The 25,089-nt window shown below is 36.0% G+C and overlaps 1 protein-coding gene across 1 annotated transcript in view; it reads right to left on the reverse strand.

Annotated features, from left to right (window-relative positions):
• Positions 1 to 4,953: 4,953 nt before the first annotated feature.
• LOC144970752 (uncharacterized) overlaps positions 4,954 to 25,089 on the reverse strand; it is a 45,569-nt gene continuing 25,433 nt past the window's right edge. Inside the window, exon 3 of the mRNA XM_078910742.1 lies at positions 4,954 to 7,609. Within this exon, the coding sequence (XP_078766868.1) occupies positions 7,448 to 7,609 (162 nt within the window). The 3' untranslated portion in view covers positions 4,954 to 7,447. The remainder of the gene's footprint in view (positions 7,610 to 25,089) is intronic.

Genomic DNA, 25,089 nt, shown 5'->3' on the forward strand with positions numbered 1-25,089 from the left:
ACGAACAAACATTGTTTTGCCAATGTACGACGGTTGTTTGGTCGCTGATTCTGTGTCCTTTTGTGTACACACGTGTTTTTATCCGTGTAATTAAAGTTTGACACCATGTCGCTCAAAGGCATTGATAGGAATTACTCTCGTGTTTGGGATTCGTGTCTCTACAATACAAATAAATAGAACAGATTAACTTGTGAGAGACTTATTAATACCTATACTCTTTTAGAAATATTTTTACTGGATTAAATATAATGAATGTTTAACGAATCACAACACATCATGCATTCAACATTGTGTAAATGTGACCATCCGTCTAAAACCTGTTATTTATGTCGGGGTGGGCTTGATTTAGAAAAGTCAATTCAAAATCAACATGACAAGAAATATAACATTTTAGTTGTTGTTGTTTTTAAAATTGTTTTTTTGTTGTTGTTTTCATTTTTGTTTTATTTTGTTTGTTTGTTTTTTCACTGTACGAAGATATACGTGGCTCATCAGACTGTGGTATCGTCTTTGATTCGTACCCGAGAGGTAGGTACTGAGTTCCACTGTCCACCATGTTGTGTGGCCTTGAGCAGGTGGCATCACGCTAGCCCACTTTGTGGTGCTGAACTGCGGCCGACGCCTCGGCTATTCTATTCCTACCTTGGATTAGACTCTTAGATATAAATTTCCCCTTTGGAGATGAATGATTGGATTTTTATTTTTGTTATTCTTATTTTTGCTAATTTTCTACTCACTCTTACCTATAATCAAAATCATCGAACTCAATTCTCATAGTTTTACTGACTACAAACTCAATTTTTACATTCAAATTACACCGAGATAATAACGTTTGTAGTTTTCAAAATTATAATAATAGTAGATCCAAACAACATATAAGAGGCTGTTCTTTACACTACCTTAGTGTTTAACTCACTCAATCCTAGAGAGTTTTGCTACTTTTCAAAATTGGAAAAAAAATGTATTAAAATGAGCTTGTACATAGATAGGTTTATTCAACTTTCATAAACAAGCAAAAACTAAAAGCATTAGCTTTGATACTACGCCTATAATTTATCTCATAAAAATGTAATAAATAGGCATGAGGGTGACACGACTTCACACGTGCTCGGAAAACATTTTTGGTTGTTATAAACAGTAACGTGAATGATATCGACCACTCTCTGATCATTGTTATTTTCTGTTATTTTCATTTTTGTTTTTATACCGGCAAATGATTATCACACTATTTTCTCCTCTATCATCTGTGAACGTTTAAATTTACGCATTGTTTTATGTCTTGGATCTATTAATCAAGCGGTAGATCAGTGAGTGGGTATTTTACTTAGACACGTACCATCGATAGTATATAAACTTTTATAGTCTGGATAATACAGTTAAGTGAGAATTACTCATAAACATGGTGGCAAAAAACAATAACAAAGACCTGAGTGACCTCAACTTCATTCTATCTATTGTCTTCATCGAAATAAGTTTGTGGCAGCATATAGTGTTCGTAAAGCATTCAACAACAGTAACTTAGTAACTGGTTCTAAACTATCGGAACAATGGCGGACGCCCTTATGAAATACTTCTCCGACGAGCATAAAATTGTATCCAGAGAAGAAAAACATAGTAAATCTGATCATGTTTTTGACTTTTATACATTCTGATCACATGACATGTGAAAAAGTTTTAGCCAGCATGAATAATAAAAAGTACCGATTTTCTTTATCTAGAACCAAGCTGTTGGATGCTGGACGGACGTGACATCAGACTATTGAAGCCTATTGGTTGTCTTTTTAACCAGTTAACGGCGTGCTTTTAAGAAAAACCGGCATAAAAAAATTTGGCCAGAAAACTCGCCCTTCAAATACCGATCGATTTAAATGGCCCTCATCATGGCAAAAACTAATAAACCCGGGACTTTGTGATTCAATGCAAACTGTGATCTGATGTGCTAGGAGAGAGAAAAAATGGAGATTGTGTGGCACGTTGTTGAGCACCAATAAAATATTATTGTATCAAAATCCGATAGCCGTCCATGCATTATTGGCCGGTGTTTCTTTTTTACGAAACCCGCCGAAACCCATAGTCTCAGGTTCACTCCCCACTGGTGTGCACTTTCTTGAGTACCTGGTTCACTCCCCCCTGTTGCCTACTTCTCATAACGTTGTCTGATATTGTCGGGTTTCGCCGAGTTTCGGCGGGTTTCGTAAAAAAGAAACCACCTTTCTGGGCTGCTGTAATTACGAGGTCCAAGTAACTTTTGGCTGACCCACACATTCATGCAAATCGGTAATTGTGCTGAATGTTGTAAAATTGAGTGAGTCCTTATTAAAACAAATAAATAAACTATTGTTATAAATAAAGACAGAAAAAATGGTATTTGTAACTTTTGATAGACTCGCAACGTACCAAATATGGTGATTAAATAAAGTAAAGAAGAACGAAAGAAACAAACAAACAAATAACAAACATCCGAGCCTTTTTACAGCGCACTATTACTGTAATGTAAGTAAAGCGCTTTACAAGGGTTCCCTGACCAACAGCACCACCTAACATACAGGACGAAACATGATGCCTAGAAATCGATGTTGCACAATTAATTATTTTTTTCGACAGACACAAAGCTGCTAATGACCAGAACTCTAATTTACACCCGAATGCTGTGAGAAAATGTGAGTAAAGATCCTTTTCCAAAGACTCAACTTTGCTTCCGCTAAGAGCGGAAATCGATCCATGACCAAACGCTCCGAAGGCGAGTGCCAAACCATTAGACCACAAAACCGAAACATAACGCTATGGCAATAAAAATATTTGAATTATCAAACTCGAAATAAGATTATCTAGTTCTTTTTCGTGTGTAACCAATAGGTTGTAAGAAATTAAGTTCACGCAAATCAAATTCCCGTGGGGCAGGTCGGTATAAAACGCTACATTATCCAGCAAACCATAAAATACGTTCTGTCTCCTGAGGGCTTTGTGACTTGTGAGCATGCTTGAAAGATGACACGAATCTTGTTAAGTCGTCCAGACAAAAACTGTCTTACGTTGAAAAACACCTTACTTTATTTCATTTTTTCATTTTGACCTGAAAATATAAACTTCATAGAAAAAAAATAACCCTCCTGCGGCGATGTGGTATAGTGGTAAGACACTCGCTTTAGGATCGGAAGGTCCCGGGTTCAAGCCTCCCTTGCGCATAGTTGAGTCCTTGGAAAATGCGCTTTACTCACATTCTCTCACTGTACTCAGGTGTAAAATGAACATCAGGCCGTTGTCTCTGTCCGAAAAATATGTATTATCGCCTAACAGGCGTCATGTCTCGTTTTACATGTTACGTGTTGTTGTTGGCCAGGGATCCTTTGTAAAGCGCTTTGAGCACGTTTAGAGGATATTTGCTCTAAGTATATAAAAATGCTCAAGGTTCATAGCCATCAGACACACGAAGCATGAATTTATCCCTATGTCTATAGCTTAAAACGGACTATGGCAATTGATTTCTACCATTTGGATAGGATGCTAGTCGAAAGCAGAATCGTTTCCATCACATCTAACAGGACTAGCAACCAGACAAGGGGAGGGTCAGGAAAAAAAAGCTCTACTTCATCCTGAATCGACAGCTCTAACAACTGAACTATCGGGATCCCCAAACTTCATGGAAAACTTTCACTGAACTATCGGTGACTTGATGTCACTTGACAGGAAAATATATACAGCTACACTACAGACGAATTTTTAATTCATAAAAGTGAGTGGATCAGGCACATCGACGGCGATGGGGGTTCGAACCCGCGACCTTACTGGTACGACATCTCCGCCTGGCCGGGAGAGCGTGGCTCTACCGTATGAGCTATCCACATCGGTAGAGTCACGCTCTCCTCGGCCAGGCGGAGTTGTCGTACCAGTAAGATCGCGGGTTCGAACCCCCATCACCGCCGCGAAATTTTTATTCCCTATTGTCTTCTGGCTCTTTACAACACACTTCATTTCTTGTTACTACAGACGACTGAGACATTCATGGTGACCTCATCGTCTGCAGTGATTCATTCCTCGTGTTTTTATGATAAAGGGAACTTTCGAAACGTCCATATTATATGTTTTCGTTTATTAAATTGAAGCTTCCATTCAATTTTATATATTTATTTCGTTATTTATATCTTCGGGCTTCAAGAAGCATTAGTAACATTATATTATTTGAACTGAGAATCTCACATTACATACTTAGCTCCACTCACTTTTTGATCTATACCTTGTCGATGAGAATAGACAAATTTTGAATTGTGCGGCTTTGCGGTCTTTTGGTTTGACTCTCGCCTTCTTACGTATAGGTTCCTGGTTCAAGTATCGCTGTCGGCGACGAAAAGTTGAGTCCTTGAACCAAAAAAAAAAAACAAACAAAAAAACAAAAACAAACAAACAAACAAACAAAAAACAAACAAAAAAAAACCAGACTCTTCACTCACACTCTCTCACTCTAATCAGGTGTAAAATAAGTACCTGACTGTAAACGGCGTTGTCTCTGGTGGTAAAAAAAAGTAATAGCACCATACATGTCATGTCTCGCACTACTTGTTAAGAAATGCTGCTTGCTTTGGACAATGCAAAGCGCTTTGAACGCATTAAGTGGGATATCATTCTAGATATATGAAATCCCGAGTTCTTTTGGGTTTTTTGTTGTTGTTGTTTTTTGTTTTTTTTTTTGGTATTTTAAAAAAAATCTTTTAATGCGGGTTAGCTTTTTACGACGTGCACACGTGATTTGCAGGTCTGATAACCGGAGGCAATTGTTGGCCCGTTTTAATATTGTTGTAATGGAGAAGAATATTTTACGTTGGTTTGAAAATATTTCCATTACAACAATGAGACAACAACACTTTGGGTTATCAGACCTGCAAATAAGTACACGTCGGCTCTTTACCATTATTTAGTAATTTAATTATCAAATCATACATGAAACAAAACAAAATCTTTTATTTTCCACCATAGAATCAGAAATGGTTTTATATTTATTTCCAAAATTTTAATTCAATCCAGTTTGACTATAAAATTATTTCCATTTAAGCATATTATAAATTAAAGATAAAGCAATAAAAGTAATAGAAATAATAATGATAAGTATGAGAAGAGACTTATAATGATTATAATAAAACCAATTACTGCCATAACTCGATGATAAAGTATGGAGATGATAATTACAATCAAAATAATAAAATCACTAGCTTTAAGAAGATAGTAATGACGAATGAAAGAAGATAATTTTATGGGTAACTTAGAAGTGTAAATAATGAGCGTGCTGCTATAATAGGATTGATAGTCTCCCATGATCAGAAGCAGGACAGGCTTATATTTATATTATTGTATTTTTCAAGACCGAGATGCGTATTTAATTAAAGAGGAGACAAACATCGTCAAGTAAAGATAAGAACAGTATTATATCGGGGGACGAAAGAAGGGCGGAAGTTTGAATTTAAAGTTTAAAATAATCGAAATGTGAAATTTTATTTTGTCTCAATTTCAATATTTTCTGATCGTCCTTCTAAATAATACACACAAAAGTTTTTCGCCCAAATCTCATAGAAAATTGACATTTAAATATCAAAATCATTTCGATTTAAGTCCGTTCTCAAGCTGGGGATCACAATAATACTTTCAAAAGTCGGACGACAAATTTTGGTTCTGAATAAAGATATGAAAGAATGTGTATGAATCAGTGCCAGACAGAGCAGATAGAAAAATACATGAAAAAAAAAAAGAATCATCCCCAAAACATCAGCCTGCCTCGACTGGGTATCGAACCTCAGACCTCCTGATTACCCTCAGTAACCAGGAGATCTGAGGTTCAATCCCCAGTCGATGTAGACTGATTGTCTAGGATGGTTTGTTTTTGTTTTTTTTCTTGTTTTTTTTTCTCTTTGCTTTACAAAAGTGCCTGCTCTATAATTTGTTCCTTGGTCTTGGGAATTTGTTTTGTTTTTAATAATAAAAAAACAACGAAGTATTACATACCAAATCGAATGATTATAATTTAAACAATACGGCTGAAATCGCTTAAACGAGAGTCTTGTCTTTTATGACGTTTGATCGTGAAATACTTTGACATAGAGTGGATTTAGTGTTTTTTATTATAATATTATGCCTACATGTTTTATTTCTTCTTGGTTTATAAGTTATGTTCCCATTTACACGACTGATAATATAACAATTCGGATAGTTCCAAAGTAGTTTTGCCTTTTTTAAGTTTGCTTGTAAAATACATATTTTGACATATATTCTGTGGATTTACTGTTTTTAGTAATAATAAGGTACATGTTTATGTTTGTTGAAAAAAGTATGTACCAATTTGCATGGCTCGTTTCAAAGGAGTGGGGGTTTTTATGCATGAAGTTTGTTAATAAAAATATATGCTTTAACATTTTGTGGATACTGTTCATTGAGTTTTAGTTTTAAGTAAGCTAGCAGTTTTTAGCAATAATAGGGTGTTATTGATTGTGTGTGTGTGTGTGTGTGTGTGTGTGTATGTGTGTGTGTGCGTGTGTGTGAGAGAGTGTGTGTGTGTGTGTTGCATATGTCTGTATTTTGCGAATGTAGGTGGGTGAGTCAAAAAGAAATCGGACTAATCTCCTACTGAATTCATTTTTTTCCATATGACGCCATATCTATCTCAATTAGGGTTATAAATGCACTCTCGAATAAGCCAAAAGTTGAAAATTTCCGTCAAATGTTGACAAAATTATGGCAGTTAAAAATGGCAGTCCCTATGGATGTCCGTCAGCGTCAGAAAGCTGTCATTGAGAAACCTCGAGTAATGTTTTCAAACGCCTCGAGAAAACTCAGGCATTGGGTATCTAGAAGCAGTATTATCATGTGGGATGAATGTGTATATCATCAATAAGAAGAAAATGAGAAGCAATCCAACGCACAATCTGACACTCCCCAGCCTTGTATTTATCTGACAATGTTCGTGATGGTCGCCCATTCTCCGTAGATTTATGGGCACTATACTAATATTTTGTATTGATTCTGGTATTTTAGTTGTATTGTAATGATAATGTAGAGTTTCACACTTGAAATCGTACAATTAAGAGACCCTAATGTCATTATCGGCTTCCACCAAGAGATTCATAGCCCGATAATTATCATAATAAAATGTTATTTGAAGAAGTGTCACTATATTTAGCTATGCACATTTTATTTTTTTCATTTCGGTTGTCATATTTTATAAGGCCTAATGTATACATTGCATGATGAAAGTGTGATGTTCTAGGATACCAAACTTCGCAACACAGTTATTAAATTTAAATATCCTGCATGTAGTTTTTTGTGTTTTGTAGGAAAGGAGTTAAACAATTCGTAATAAACTGTTACAAATCCTCGTAAATTGTCAACTGTTATTATCAACGTTTTGTCTTTAAATAACATACAGACATATACAAAACAAAATTTGAAAAAAAGTAATTTTAAATTAATAGCAGGAGATGGCGTGGAAATAGCAGGTCTGTATGTAATTTCTCTTATGCTGTACGGCGTTGAGGTCCTCCTCACTGGCTCCAAGATCTTTCAGGGTCTCGTAGGTAAGGTCAAGAACTCTTTTCAGAAGACGGTCAGCGAGGCGCATGTGCAGAGACTGTAAACATTAAAAGAGAAAAAGATAGAAAGATCACTGGGATGTTTTCGTCGTTAATCCTTAGCGTCCACTATATATATAGAGTCTAATTCTATTTTTATTTACCGCACACGGATCTTTTTAACTCTCTCCTTACCGGCCATTTTCAGAATTATCCCCGAATCTTCACACCCACTCAATACAAAAAATATAATTTTCTTGCCCAAACAGAAAAGCGACAAGTACATTCTATACATGACAATGTTCTGCAAAAGGAGTTCGACAACACAGTGTCAAGTTTTTATAACTATAACAACAACTGTTCTTTAAATTTTGTGATGTACAAAAGAAATCAGAATGATAAAATTGTTGGTTGCATCCTAACACATGTGATGATTTTCCAGTGGATTGTAAGGAGAGTGTCTCGCAGGGAAAGTTTGATGACAATCTGAAAAGGTGCGTTGTGACAGTGCCAGCCAAAGCAGAAAGAAAATTGCAAGATGGAATAATTTCGAATAATCTGTTTCTCTCGACATGGTGTGGAACTGCAAACATCTTGGTTATCGACAAGACGTATTAACATTACTCTTTGGTACTCCGATAGAGACATTTTAATGTTTAAATTGTCCAAAAGACTAGCATTTGAGATCTGAGATTCTATCTGAACCCCAGGAAGAATGATTTTTTAAAAACAATTAAGGGGGGGGGGGGGGCATTCATTCCTTTAGTTTCTTTCTCTTGTGTTTGACACTGTCACATACAGTTGTTTTTAGACTTTTATCTTGTCCGCTGTCTAAGTTTTTCAAGAGAATTTGGGCGCCATTTGTTTGAATTTTTAATCCCAAGAAAAAAAAAATCCCCCAAAAAATCAATATCTCCTCAAGCTGTATAATAGATTAATTATTTGAATAGTGCTTGTCCCGGTCATATTACCATACCCATTGATGGCTGCGATTTTCATTCTTCTTCGTGGGTACCTTAATTCATAATAACAACATAATACGATAATTAATTTAAACGCGTGTCTAATATTTTTGGGGCAATGAGAACTGTTTAAAAACAGAGGCCTCCTATTTTTTCTGACCCGTAAGTGGTGGTAAAGGTTTACGACAATTAATTTGTAAGAAGAAAGGTTGACAACAACTTGGACCTTACAGGACTTAATTTAAAGATACGGGATGATTTATTGGAGAAAATTTGGGATAATCCCGTAAAGAAGGAATCCTTTCAGGAGGTTGAAGTTTATGTGTGTTCTGTGTGAGAAGACGAAGAATAAGAATAAGAAGAAGAAGAAGAAGAAGAAGAAGAAGAAGAAGAAGAAGAAGAAGAAGAAGAAGAAGAGGAGGAGAGGAAGGAGGAGGAGGAGGAGGAGGAGGAGGAGGAGGAGGAGGAGAAGAAGAAGAAGAAGAAGAAGAAGAAGAAGAAGAAGAAGAAGAAGAAGATGAAATAGAAAAAGAAAATGAGGTGGGGAAGGATGATGATGATGATGATGATAATGATGATAAAAGATGATGTTGATGATGACGATGATGATAATGATGATGATGACGATGATGATGATGATAATGACGATGATGATGATGATGATGATGATGATGATGATGATGGTGATGATGATGATGAAGGGGGAAGACCTGAATAACCCAGGCGTCAGCCGCAGTACAGCGCCGCAAATTGAACTAGGGCGAGGTGACTTGCTCAAGGCCACACAGAGCAGCGGCGGGTGAATCGAACTCGGTACCTTTGGGGTAGGAAGTAAAAACCGTACCGCTGAGTCACGCTGACCCGGTCATTGGCCCTGTGGCTTTGAATGACTACCTTTAATTGTATTAGTGAAGAGTAAGATAGTTTACAAAGATGGGCTTAATGTTACTCGTATTTCAACATTTAAATAAAATGACCTTTCATTCGGAGCAATAACCACTTAGATGCTCAAGGCGCTTTATAAATAGTCACAAGCCATTAACACATTAAAATTATGGACGAGTCATGACGCCTGTACAGCGCTGTTACAATTAGTTGTTTGTTATTTTTGGTTTTTATTCGACAATCAACCTTGAGGCATCGAAATTGGGATTCAAACCAGACAACGACGAGTACGATGGCGATTGTCACATCAAACGACCACAAAGCCGCAGAGGTTTCAAGTTTCTTTTAGGGGTTGCTTTATTTATCAAACTGCAGTTGTCACGGAGAAACGGAAATCGCTATGATAGGGATCGGACTATTACCTAAGCAATAAAATATTAGACTTCCGGAAATGTGCCTGGTTATCATTTTGACTGCTTTGTTTTTGAGGTAAAATAATCCTGTGTTTTTTTGAAAGAGTTGCTTTGCCTGAGTCAATAAACGATTTGGTATTGATCTGCTGATAATAACAATGATAATACATCGACATAACACAAATAATGATAATAATGATGATGGTGTTTCAGCGCGATTCACAGATTTAACAATTGCTGCATAATTTAAACAATCATTTTTACCTTTAATTTTCAAACAGCAGCAATAACAACAGTATTTTTCAGAATTCTGTACATTTGATTAATTTGCATCAAATTTTAGAAATTATATTTCAAATTATAGGCGAAGACATGACCTTGATGAAGTAATGATGTATCACCATTTTCCACTTATTCCAACATAACATTTAAAAGAGGAGATTTAAATTTATACCTTTGCAGACCAGCCTTCTTGAAAATTTAAAAAAATAATCGTAATTTTTAGAAGACAAAAATTGTTGTCGTCATAGTCAACTTTACAGATCAACAATTTGCCCTCACAATGATTCGATAGATATCACTCCACAATCCTTAGGCATTTTGGCGTCAATTTTTATTTTCAATATTTTTAATGACTCAGAATGTTCATGGAATTCTGAAATTGAAGTCAAAATTTCGTAAATCTAAGGAGTTTTTGTAGTTCTAGGCAGGTCTGCATTTGCATATTACAGATATAATACAAATACGTATTATATAAAACTACATCGAATTGGCTTAGAATTTGAGAAAATAAGAAATGGAGGTTCTCTTGATTGTTTTACAATTCCATTTTTTTTTTTGACATCAGGTCACGAATATTGTTTGAAATGTTGTTTTATCCACCCATTGTTTTGTGGAGCAGGCGCAGAGGTTGATTCTTTAACAAGACCGTTAGCCGTGATTTATCTATAAAGTTTGTCTATAGTGGCTGACTGGTTAAGGCATACACTGTGATTTGGAAGGTCCCGGGTTCGAAGCCCGCTTCTGGCACGTTCATTTTTTTCCTTGGGCAAAATTATTTATCTCATTCCGCTTACTTGGACAACAGGCATCCTGTTAGATGGATTATCTCTATTCCTTCCTGGAATATACCTAGGCGACGGTATCTTATGATGCCGTGGCGAAAGGGTGTAATCTTTTATGTGTCAAAATTACAGGGGGAAATTGATAAAATAAAATGTTGGCTGCCATGATAAGAGCGCTATATTAATATTATTCTCTAAAAAGCGACAATATTAAAATTCTAACAGCTCTGGTATTATTATTTACAATCTTACCTAAATTTCCATAGTTAGTAAATTAAGCGGTAATCAATATATCGCCTTCGCCAGATACTCGTTTATGATTTAGTATAATGCAATGGGGTGGTGTTGGGAAAAAATGCACGAAGGGGTATGAAGATGGGCCAGATTATTGCAATCATCGTCACCCATCCATTTACTGATCATGCTCAATTTTTTAAAACTTAATTACAAGACGAGACATTTTGCTGCTTTTCACAGAGACTCCTTATAATTACTTTTTCTTTTTTTACAACCCACAAATTTGCTTTGCCAAAGTGATACTATGCTGCTGGAAGCACAAAGCAATTTTTAAAAAATCATATAGGGCAACAACTTGTTTTATAAAATCCATGAAATAAAGAAGGGTGGTCATAATATTAACATGTTTATATTCTGACATGGAATTAACCAACGTTGAAAGCACACATTTTAGAACCAAGAAAAAGACGACATCCATTATAAATAAATATGATAAATCTTGTTATGGCCTGGGATTTCCATTGCGCTACTGTTTTCACCGGAAACTGAAATCAACTCCTAAAATAGTTCTTAGACTGTCGTCATGGAATTAACCAAAGTTGAAAGCACACATTTTAGAACCAAGAAAAAGACGACATCCATAAACAAATATTATGATAAATCTTGTTATGGCCTGGGATTTCCATTGCGCTACTGTTTTCACCGGAAACTGAAATCAATACCTAAAATAGTTCTTAGACTGTCGTCATGGATTAACCAAAGTTGAAAGCACACATTTTAGAACCAAGAAAAAGACGACATCCATAAACAAATATTATGATAAATCTTGTTATGGCCTGGATTTCCATTGCGCTACTGTTTTCACCGGAAACTGAAATCAATACCTAAAATAGTTCTTAGACTGTCGTCATGGAATTAACCAAAGTTGAAAGCACACATTTTAGAACCAAGAAAAAGACGACATCCATAAACAAATATTATGATAAATCTTGTTATGGCCTGGGATTTCCATTGCGCTACTGTTTTCACCGGAAACTGAAATCAATACCTAAAATAGTTCTAAGACTGTCGTCATGGAATTAACCAAAGTTGAAAGCACACATTTTAGAACCAAGAAAAAGACGACATCCATAAACAAATATTATGATAAATCTTGTTATGGCCTGGGATTTCCATTGCGCTACTGTTTTCACCGGAAACTGAAATCAATACCTAAAATAGTTCTAAGACTGTCGTCATCCCAATTAGATATCCGGAAACGTGCCTTAATAAGCAGTTAAGATTATTGTTTGGTAGAGTCGGAATTCCGGGATAATTTCAGATATTGATTACCCGGGTCAAATACTTATCGAGTTTTCGGGTACCCCGTATTCAGCTACTTCCTGGATGGAAGTAAATCTCAATCACATTTTCCTTTGTAGAAGACTGGAAGGTTAAACAATTATACAGCCAGACGTGGATTTTTATATTACATTTGATATGAATTGAAAACAAACACCGGGTCTATAGTATTCAAAGCATTGGGTCTATAGCACAAAAATGAAGTGAGTAGAAATTAGAAAAGTGCCAGATGACAATAGAGATTTAAAATTTCGCAGCGATGGGGGCTCGAATCCGCGACCTTATTGATACGACAACTCCGCCTGGCCGTGAGAGTGACGCTATGCAGTGGGGGCTCGCCGCGAACTTTTTATTCTCTTTTGTCCTCGGGCACTTTTCTACTCACAATAAGGAAAGGTCACGAGATAGGGAAGGTCAATCTTTCCAAGGTCGATGTATTTCTTATAAAGTCTTGATATCCAAATAATTCTGGCAACCAAATGCAGTAAACTCAGAGAGAATTATAAAAGCGTACATACAATTTTTTCCCATAAGGAGCACATCATGTTATTATTATCATTATACCATTTGATTTGCCGGAACAAAATTAGGTTACCAGTTAACTTTCTGTTTCCCTTTACCCGCTAAGCAAGTTGCCGATTCTTAAGACCCGATGCTTGAATCCGGAGTAACCGGTGATCAAATGCCGGGAGTTCAAAGCTCTATATAAGTAATGAAATTGACGTCACTCAGCTCTTGGTTATTGTTTTTAGCTAGCCATTTTTATGAGTAGTCTCACCAAATTGTGCCAATCAGACTATAAACGTTTGAGGTTACATATAGTTTTGTGTGTTGGTACGTTATATCCGGATGTTGTGAGTATATTTACTAAGCGCATAGCATCATTTGTTTTAGGGCTTGATGAGGAAATGAAAGGGGATGGCGAAGGTGGCGTGTAGATAAGGCATTGGATTGGAATCTAAATGTCCTAGTTTCGAACCCCATTTAGGGCGCTTTGTTATTGCTTTTTAAACCTTTAAAAATATTATGCCCCTCCGCCAGGATATCATAAGATATTGTTGCATAGGCATTCCACGAAGGAATATTGATAATTCATCAAACAGAATGTCTAATGTCAATAGGAATCACTCAATTTGTCCTAGTGAGCAAATTGGGGATTAAAAATCTTGCCCAAGGGAAAAAAAGAAAGTGCCTGAAGCGGCGTTCGAACCCGGTACCTTCCGGATCACAATGCAATGCCTTAACCACTCGGCCACTTTAGGACACGATTAAATCCCAGATTTGTTCACTTGGATAAAATGGATGATTCCGGTAGATTTACATATGGCGTTTGTTTGATGGATTATCGATAATCCCTGCTGTCATCCGACAGGGTAAGATGTAAGAAGATAAATAGCAACGAGCAAAAACTGGACAAAAATAAACAACGTGTCTAACAATTTTAAGATAAATTGATTCTTGATGAATTCAGATCTTTATTATATTACTAGCTCGACACAATGGGTCGCATATAGATGCAAATATTATAGTCACGATATTTTCAAATAAAACTTGAGTTATGTTATCATTTTAGAGTTAAAGCAAAACTTATTGGTTTACTATAGGGCAGACGTTATACACATCTTTGATGGAGAATACAGACGTACTCTGAATATAAAATCCAAAAAAACTTACGTAATTATAATTTTGGCCAGAAAACTCGTCATTCAAATACCGATCAATTAAAATGATCCATATTTGGGCAAAACCACTCAAACCTGAGACATTGCAAAGGTTTGAGAGTTGCTTTTTTTTGCCAAGATGATGGTTATTTTAATGGATCGATATTTGAATGACGAGTTTTCTGGCCAAAACTCTAATTAATGCTTTTTTCATCTCTTCAGACTACGACATAGTAGTAGACACTCTATAAAAGAAGCCATTTCATTAATAATTCATTCCTTTGAAATTGTCAAGTACTCTACAAAGATATTGTGCCATTATACACCTCATAAACTCATATTTGAGCTTGCCTAAGCTGGGGAAAAGCTATCTTTCATTTCTATTTTCTCTTTCTACAACTTTTAGCGAAATTCTTCCCATTTCCCCAAAGATTCGTCGTATTTATCTTTGAGCTATCACAATATCGTATTATTACTATCACGTTGTCCATATAAAGTAGTTGGAAGCATCGACAAAGAGGAGACTTAGAGCGTTAAATGAAATTTGAAACCAGTAAAAACAAGACGATACAAAAAGTTTGTCAGACGAATCTCACACATTCTTGGAGCGATCTGATGTCCAAGATATAATTGGTAGATTTTGGAATTGTTTTGCAAGACCCCCATACGCAAGAATTTAGTTATTTGCTTTATAATATATCATTTCCTTGTGAAATGATGCTTTTATGGGATGTGAACCACTTTAACAGATGTGAATAATTCATAGCTTTGATCTCAAGGAATCTTAAGTGTTCCCCAGGAGGCTATGAAAACCAATAACTAGTGTGGCAAGAGGCGAGACATACGATTCAACCGCATTGAGAAAAGAATGAATGGACATAGAATTGCATAATGAGACATACGATTCAACCGCATTGAGAAAAGAATGAATGGACATAGAATTGCATCATAGAAAGAGACACACGACACATGCATTATCGATCAACTCTGACCAGTGCAAATGTAGCTGCTTAAACTTTTGATGGCTTTCTATTCTAGAGGTATGGCTCGTGGCTTCAGGCCTGCAGCTCCCTGGTTCGACTTCTGCTGTGCGTGACGCTGTGAGTTTAGTAATTGGAAAAAGCTCTTTACTCACATTTCTCCGCTGTGCTTAGATGTACAATGAGAAATATTTGTTTTCAGTGTTGCCTTTAAAGAAAAATATTGTGATAGCGCCTTGGTGGTGTTATGTCTCCTTCTACAAGTTACGTGTTGTTTGTTATTGACCTGAAGTGCATTGGATGCGTGGACATGTCATAAATGCCCTCTCTCTCTCTCTCTCTCTCTCTCTCTCTCTCTCTCTCTCTCTCTGTGTGTCGCTCTTAAAATCACCAACAGATGATGAAAATAATAGCTTTTTTGAGCGAATAACTCACAGTTATGCCATGATCGAAATGAAACACCTTTGGGTGGAGAAACGGTTTTGAAATGAATTATCTCTCTCTCTCTCTCTTTCTCTCTCTCTCTCTCTCTCTCTCTCTCTCTCTCTCTCTCTCTTGCAAACGAATAATGAAAATCGTAGATTATTTGAGATAATATATTATAGAGGATCAAACGCGACCTATGAACAAAATTCAGTTGGGTCCAGAAACATTTTGTGAGATGAAATCTCTCTCTCTCTCTCTCTCTCTCTCTCTCTCTCTCTCTCTCTCTCTCTCTCTCTCTCTCTCTCAATCTTTCTACAAATACCTGAGGTTGTTTTTTCTTAGATTAATGACACAAAAAAGAGAACTAACGAGGTGTAAGCGAATACGACAACACCATTAGGTGCAGAATCTTTTTATTACATAAATTCAATTTAGCAGTAATGCATACTGTTTTAATGTTTGATCTGTGTTGTGCAATCGAGAAATATATTTAGCAAGACATAAAAAAACAAATTAACAACTTCGATTGGAAATGCAATAAAATCAATACGCCAACGCTAGAAGAAAATACGTTTTCATGCGATTTCATCACAATTTGAAAAATAACAAAAGATCAAATCGAATCTGTAAGAATCCGAAAATTATATTTGAGCAAACAGACACACACACACACACACACACACACCCTTACACATAAATATACACATAAACTGACACACACGCACAGACATAAACAAGCAAACATGCACATATTATTGTCCACAATTCAACAATTTAAAAAGATTTGCATGCTTTAATAATGGTGTCATTCTCCGGTTATGATTTATTTTTTTATTATTTTTTAACCCAGAAATACCGATGAAAGCAAAGTCAAACCTTAATATTATTTTTATTACTTTGGACAACGTGGGTGATTCCTGTCGACATCAGACGTGTGTTTAATGGATAATCTATATATTCTTTCATGGGATGCCGCGGGGAAGGTGGTAATTTAATATATTTTTGTGTCAAATGCCACTTTTTGCCGATCCCGTTTAAAGTTATAATCATCATAAATACAAAAGTTCCATTTTCTTTTTTAAATTTATTTCTGCATTAACTGTAAGAAAATTGCAACATTCGTTACGATTCAAACAACAATATTTTATTCAGATTTGTTTTAAAAATCACAAAACTAGAAGAAAAATCCTTTTTGGCAGTATTTTGCAGATACTTAATACAGATTTGTAAAGCTAGTGTTACCCAACAAATGTATGTATGATATAGTCTGAGTGTAAGAATACACGATTTTTTCATCTCTGTAATAATTAGCGTCATTTTTATCGAGCCCAATAACACAACGAGCTGGCGAGTATGTGTTATTGCACGCTAAAAATATAACGAGTTTAATTATTACAAAGAAATGAAAGAATACGTTTATTCTACCACTCTAAGTAAGATTATTAACTATTTTGTAACCAAATGGTATGGTATTAGTACTTCTATTCAACATAATTTGTATCTTTCTCCTTCTGATTGAATGACAAATTGACCCAAAACTAAAAACGTGGGATTTGTATTCATGCGCACCAAAAGATCTTTTTTAATCGCCAATCAGCTGTCTTTTATCTAGACTAGACGTCTAGTCTACACCATAGAATTAAACGAATGAGAATACGTACGGAGTCTAAAAAGTGTCCACCAATGAAAGCATTTAGCGCCATTTTGTTGTTGGCTGAGAATGTAAACATTACCATTCATTCGGTATCTAATGTCATCATAACGACACAACAAACACCACAACAATATTAAAATTCACAATAAAATGGTTCAGAACTGCTGCGTATATTTATGCCACAATAAAGCTGTCAAAGGCACATCATTGTCGTTTCACAGGTAAGAGAAATAAATCAATTCTAATTGTATTTTGGGCTACTGACGACTGCGACGGAGACTGATAATGTTCTAGGATCTAGATAGATTTAGATATAGAGTCTATATCTCATAAGTATTTGGGAGACCTTCCATAAGCTACTACATCCCAAGTATTCTTGTTCTAGTAGGGGGTTTGGGAGGGGGAAAACTTTTTTTTTTTTTAAAGTTTCCCCCCTCCCAAACCCCCTAGTACTAGAGCAAGAATGGAAGGTCTCCCAAGTATTTTTATAAATAAATCTACATACTGATCTGAACTATTCCCCTGAGGTAAAAATGAAGTTAGAGAATGTGTGTAATCATGTATTATAATAACCTATAACTATAATGCGTTTTCGAATTGAGGAGGAGAGCTTGCGATTGCAATTAACTGCAAAGGCCAAAGTATAAGCACTCCACTCTAGGCGTGTAAGAGTAGTGTGGTTATTTTTCAAAACTTGAGATACATGAACCGAGATGAATATCAACAAGTATATAAGTATATTGACAGGAAGACCTAGATAAAGACAAATATATAAGTATAGTACTAGACGTCTAATTGCTTTTTTTTCCATGGAGTCTTTCCCTTGCCAATAGAAAATAATTCAACTGGATAGATTGTTTTTCACTATAGTACACCAATTGTCAAGATAGTCCTAGTTAGAATGCCTCACTTATTTTCAGCTTTCCATGGAAGAAGCCTGAGTTGTTGTCCAAGTGGATTACTAAAATCAGCAGGAAGAATGTAGATGGGTCAGAGTGGAGACCTACAAAAAATGATAGGGTCTGTAGTGTCCATTTTTTATTAGAAGATTATTATCTCGGTTTAGACCAAAAAAAAATTGAGAGAGAATGCTGTCCCATCTGTATTTCCAAATTATCCCCAACATAAACAGTCTCCTGCCATTAAAAAGACAAGATCATCCCCTCGAAAACGAGCTGCTCCCAATTCTCCATTTGAAGATGCTACACCCAGTAAGACCCCTAAAGTTGATGAACATAATTATGCCTATTCTTCAGTTGAAAGCCACTTAGAAGAGACCCAAAATAAGTTGCTTGTTTGCCAAGAAAAGATGCTTCATCAAAAACAACAACTCAGTAGCATGAGGAAGAAGTTGGCCCGTCGAGATGTAAAAATTTCATCCCTTTTGGAAGATTTGAAGAAGAAAAAGTTGTTGAAAGAAGAAAATGTTGACATCCTAAAAGAAAATTTTGCTGCGGAAACCCTCACTTTAATTGAAAATGAATTAAAAGCTGCCCATATGTCCAAAAATAATAAGCGTTTTTCTGATGAATTAAAATCCTTTGCTGTTTCCTTGCACTTCTATAGTGCTCAGGCTTATAATTATGTGAGAAAGTATTTGCATTTGCCTCATGCGGATACCATTCGTAGGTGGTCTGCATCCCACAATGTCTCCCCAGGATTTATTACAGATGTTTTTAATACCTTGCAAGCTCAACTTAAAAAGGATGATTTGATGAAGGATGTTTGTCTTATGTTTGATTCGATGTCTATTCGGAAGCAAGTTGTGTTTGACCTGCATCCCAGACCTATGCTGGCTATGTGAACCATTGTCATCTTCAAGTTGCATCACCAGACACATTAGCTTCAGAAAGTCTTACTCTTCTCATCGTTGGACAAAAGCGATATTTTAAGCACCCTATTGGCTATTTTCTTGTTGATAAGATTAGTGCAGCCCAGCAAGCACGGATTATTAATGATGGGATAGTTTGGCTGTCTGAGGCAGGCTTCTCTGTTCAAGGGGTTGTGTGTGATGGAGCTTATGTTAACCAAGCGACTGCAACTGCTATTGGATGCACTATAAGTTCAGATGTCATTGATCCTGAGTTTCCTCACCCCTTGGATTCATCTAAAACCATTCCCTTTATTTTTGATGCCTGTCATTTGTTAAAAAATGTTAGAAATGCATTGGGTGACCTGAAATGTTTGCGCCGTGGAGAGGAGAGAATTGATTGGTCTTATATTGTTGCACTTCACAAGCTGCAGCTGGAAAGTAATTGAAACCTTGCCAACAAGCTAAAAGGAAGACATATTGATTATGTGAAAAATAAAATGAAAGTTTCTCTTGCTGCCCAAACTTTAAGCTCTTCTGTTGCTTCTGCCATTATGTTTCTTCGGGATGACTTGAAGTTGCCTGAATTTGCTGGAAGTGAAGCGACTTGTAAATTTATTCGTATATTTGATAAATTGTTTGATTTATGCAACAGCAGTAGTTTCTGTACAAAAGGATTTAAAAGCCCTATTACAAAGGAAAATCTTGAGGAAAAATTAGAGTTTATTCATTTTGCCAGAAATTATATATCATCTTTATGTGACAATACTAACAAGCCAATACTACAATCAAAGAGGAAAACTGGATTTATTGGATTTTTGGCAACACTGACATCCATAGAATTGATATCTCGGCGATAACTACAAATACATACTTACTTACAGACTCTCTCAAGATCATTTGGAGACATTGTTTTCAAGGATACGAAGAAGAGGTGGCTGGAATAATAACCCGAATGTCCTTCAATTTAAATATGCCCTCAGGTCTCTTTTGATGAAGAATGGTGTGCTGAGTTCCAAAAATGCTAATTGCTTACCTGCCCCCGAAAATAAGCTTTTCCAAGAAAATTCATCTTTTACTGTTGACAATTCGACAAACTCTTTTCAACCTGAATTGGACAGAAAAACTATGATCTTTACGAAAACCCTTTGCCAGCCCTCAGAGTACCATTCAGATGTTTTGTATTATATGTCTGGATTTATCGCAAGGAAATTACGAGACAAAATCAAATGTTCTGTTTGTTCAGAATTTTTAGCCTCATTAGACAATCCTGATTCAAGCAAACCATCATCATCTAGTTTTACCGAAAGAAAAGACAGGGGGGATTATTATATCCATCTGAAGATTTTTATAAAGTTATTACAGCAGCTGACCTTTGTTTGAGAGAAATTCTAACTACACACAAGGAGGGACCTTTGAGAGCAGTCAATAGCACAACAATAAGTAAAGTGATAATAAAAGTAACAGAAAGATTAGGGCCATCAATTTTTACAGATTTAGATAAGCATGCCATGGAAAGTCATTTTGAAAGTGAGGACAATCATGTAACACAGATTATTAAAGAAGCTTGTTCCATATTTTGTAGAACAATGTTGTATCACCACGTTAAACTATTTACAGACAGACACATATTCAACAACACATGCTCAGTTCGTCAAAAGACAATACTCTTTAAACACCTGTAAAGACTTGACCAGAAAACATCACCAACAACTTGTTATCTAAAGGTTAGTCCCAGAGTTAGACATTGGTGCTGTTTTGTTCCAAGTTGACAGTTTTTTTTTGTTTTTGTTTTTTAAATTGATTATTTTACTTCTGCTTTTGTTCTTTTGACCTAATCCAGGATTACAATATCTTCAACCAGTCAACCCTATCAACATAAAAATGTGCATGTTCTTAGTAAAGTAAACTATGTTTTAGTCGACTAAAAAATATTTAAATGCTACCGTCAAATTTTTGCCTGGAGAGGGTTAAAATTATTTGTGTTGATTTTTTGTTTGTTTTTATCATGCTTGGTGACTGAATTTAAATATGTCACATATATAGCCTACTTTTTTGCTATCAGAATCATCTCGATCTGATGTTATTCTTAGTCTTTTGTTTTTAATACGATCTCATTGTAATTTCCACTACACTAATATTAATACGGAAAAAAATATAATCCTACTTAATATCCAAAGAGATAACTCCTTGGCCTCCTAATTCTGATAAAATTAGACTACAGCCACGTCTCACACATACACACACACACACACACACACACACACACAGCGGCTCGCCTGTGCTCAAGGATTCTAAATAAAGATTTTTCTCTCAATAACTTTAGTAGTAGTATGTAGTAGTAGTAGTAGTAGTAGTAGTAGTAGTAGTAGTAGTAGTAGTAGTAGTAGCAGCAGCAGCAGCAGCAGCAGCAGCAGTAAAATGTGGAATTTCCCCCTCTAAAATAGCTTTTAATGCCGGTAAACGATAATTCTAACTGTAATGCTAAACCACTGAACTATCGAGTCCAACTCTACTCATGTGAATTACGTGTATGTGAAAAAAAAAAAAAAGGGGGGGGGGGGGCAGTTTCGTCGCGCTGATGGAGTGAATGTGATCGTCATCACTACACACATAGACAACAGAAACAATTAAAAAACATGACTATGACACACAACCACTCACACATGAGGCTATACTATTTATCCTTTTCTCTATATAGAACAGGGCAAGACAAACAATAGTTTGACTCTCTCTCTATCCTTCGCATTGATGTTTGTCGTTTGATGAGTTCACCTCTCGGTCGACCTGTCAATATTCCTTTTTGCCGGACGTAATCATTAATAGAATGTTGTGTGGTTTTGACCGTGAAGAAAACCTTAAGAAGTCACATTTATATCATTTTAGAGAGATCGTTTTGAATAATTTTGAGTTAAACGAGCGAGCAGCAACTGGTTTTCATGAACGGCCGATCAGCGCTTGTTTACTATAGTAACGCGATTCCCAGCCAACAGCAAAATGGCCGATATTTTTCTCATCGAGGCCGCTGGTTTGGTTAGCCAATCAGAGCACCGTACGGTTTCCATTGGGTAAATTCCTTGGTCTACACATAATTTCACATCAATAAAATGTGCGAAAATATTCTGGAATCGTTGAATAAAATTTTTAATCAACGCGTTCAGTGCATTATTCAATGATTGCGTATTTACTAAGAAATGATAGGGTTTTCCAATGGCAGGTGTGGAATAATTTAAGTTATGTGTGCCGTTCACTTCAATTCAATAAAAAGAAATTTAAATGGTCGGTATCGAGAGAGTTAAAGGAGGCAGTGCGTTTAGCTAAATACTTACAACACTCGCCAGCCGGATATAACAAACCAACGTAGAAAACGCTGTGTAACCTTAAACGTTAAAAACAATAACAAAGAGCTGAGAAATGTCCAATTCTTTCCTTCTATATTCATTTTTTCACTAATAGATCGAATGGAAGTGTAACTCAAGCTTCAAATTGATGCTCGGTGGATCAATCCTCTGATATCCCGATTTTCGCGATCGGCGGATCAAAACTCTGAAGTCTAGTTCCTAATGCCGCTGCAAGACTTTGAGAGCGCACATTGGAGACAAATTAGAAATTTTGGAGGCAGGAGTTTAATAACCTCCCAATGACCTCCCCTATGTTATTTCTTATCAAAATGTATTGTTTACAGTGATTGTTTCTATCTTAGACAGAAAAATAAAGGTTATTCAGTGTTATCGCTTGGCTGGGGATTGAGCGGTACGGTGTCTCAACTCGTTAGATAAAAAGCAAGCAATCTTGGGCGTTGTCAAAGAATGGATGAGTGACAATGGTTGCATACTCTGGCCCGACCCGATATGCTTCTGTAAGGTCACGGCAGTCTCTACTTCACTCGGCTCAGATGTGAATGAATACTGACAGTAACCGAAATCGGATGAATGCCTGTACAAGAGAAAGCCTAACAAACAACTTGAAATGAAATAGAAAATTTACTCCACATGGGCTGCTGGGACGAATAATTAGAGCATCGTGAAGCGCACTTAACATGGTAAATCGTCAGAAATGCGCTACATAAATTACTACATCTGTTTTCAATTATCTTATTATTATGAGTAGTGCGCTGCAATTGGTAGAATATTCTGCGATAGGAATACTTGACAAACCAAAAAGAAGAAGAAAGAAAAAAAAACCCAGCTTCCCCCCCCCCCCACCCCCGCAATAAATAAAACCAAAACAAAAAGCAAAACAAACAATTGACATTGATAGAAGGAGATAGGTGTAATGAGTTACTATAATCGCACTGACATTGAATCTACAGCCACTGATCTGCCGCACCATGAAGAATAAAAATATTTTGAAATATTTGGCCAGAAAACTCGTCCTTTAAATATCGAACAATTAAAATGAACCTCATTGTTTCCCAATCTTTTAAACCTGGGATTTCAAGGCAGTTGGAGATTTGAGAATTTCTTATAAGACTAGAGTCATCATAATGTATTGAAATTTGAAGGACAAGTTTTATGGCCAAATTCTTTTTTTAAAAAGTTTTATTTTAAGAATATTGCAGCAATGGTGCATTAATCAATATAATCATTGTTTTAAGCACGACGCGTTTTCTGCACACTAATTTGAGTCAAGAGACGCGCATGTGACGTCATCATTAAGTCATTCCATATATGGATTTGAAAATTACATATCAAACACCATACATAATCGTGCTGATATTATTATCACCCGCCACCTCCATGTAATTTTCTGAATTATTGTAAAACCTTTTATTGCATCTAATATCATAGTATCCTCCGTAGTCTGTATTTTCGTGTTTACCTAATTGTATTGTTTCACACAGGTGATCGATGGAATTTGATTACGCGCTTTTATCAGTGGTTTGTTTGTGTTTGTTTTTACGAGTTTGGAGGCGCATGCGACGGTTTTAGTACAAGTAAGAGACAGAGGAACGGTAAATGATAGACATGACTTTAAATAAAATGACAGATTTTGAATCTATCAACGTTTATAATTAAGTGATACGCATATCAATATTATATATTCATATCTACGAACAATCCCTCCGAGTATTGTATGTAAAACTTAGCAGAATTCCCACTGACTTGGTTTGGGGGGGGGGGGGGGGGGGGGGAGGGCTGGTTGGAGCGACAATAAAAATGATGAAATTTGACCCAGTTCACTAAAATTAGATTTTGGTGGGATGTTGTCATTTTTTGACCCATGGTATGATTAAAGCCATGCCTCTTTTTAGTTTCAGTGGAAAGGAAAGACCAATTTCGTTAAAGAGTCAAATAGTCTTTATAACTAAGTGTAGACAAAAATATATCAATGAAAATTAAAAACTCTCCTCTCTCTTTAACAACCAATCACTTTGTTCTTAATTATGTCATGTGGTCACAATCCAATCAGAGAGAGAGAGAGAGAGAGAGAGAGAGAGAGAGAGAGAGAGAGAGAGAGAGAGTCTGCATGAGGAGAATTTTTCCCTAAACTGCTTTACTTTGACTTTTAAATGCGTTTTTCTCAAAAATACAATTTTTTATCACTAAAATCCATACTTCTCCCTCAGTTTTTCAACCAATCTTCTTGAAACATTCTAGAAATGAGTGTATACAAATACGCAGGTCCTGAAGTAGCCGGATTTTTTAAAAAGAAATATTTTATTTGTTTATATTAACAATATGGCGTCGTTCCCATAGCAACGGGCATTATGCAATCGTCCTTCCCAATCATATACATTATGACTGTCCATAGAAGTTTAGGATATTTCATCAATCTTTTTTAAAATGACCCTTTAGTGTCGCTCTCCCCCTTAAACTATAGAATTCCTTCCTTAAATGGACCCTATCCTCAGATGGATAAGGACGGAGGGATTACCGGTAATCATGAGGTCTGAGGTTCGATCCTCAGTCGAGGGAGACTGATTCTTTTGGATGGATTTTTTTCTTGTATTTTTCTTCCTTGCTTTGCCTGGCAATGCTTTATATATTATTTTTTCAGATCGTTATCTAACACCAGTGCCTGCTCCTTAATTTCTCACTAAATGTGCGGTATAATTATCTTATCTTATCATGGCGTTTATTCTTAATTTCTATCAAGAAGTTCC

This window comes from Berghia stephanieae, chromosome 4 (assembly GCF_034508935.2).
Source record: "Berghia stephanieae isolate SIO BIC M18660-M18661 chromosome 4, UCSD_Bste_1.3, whole genome shotgun sequence".
NCBI classification, from domain to species: Eukaryota; Metazoa; Mollusca; class Gastropoda; order Nudibranchia; family Aeolidiidae; genus Berghia; species Berghia stephanieae.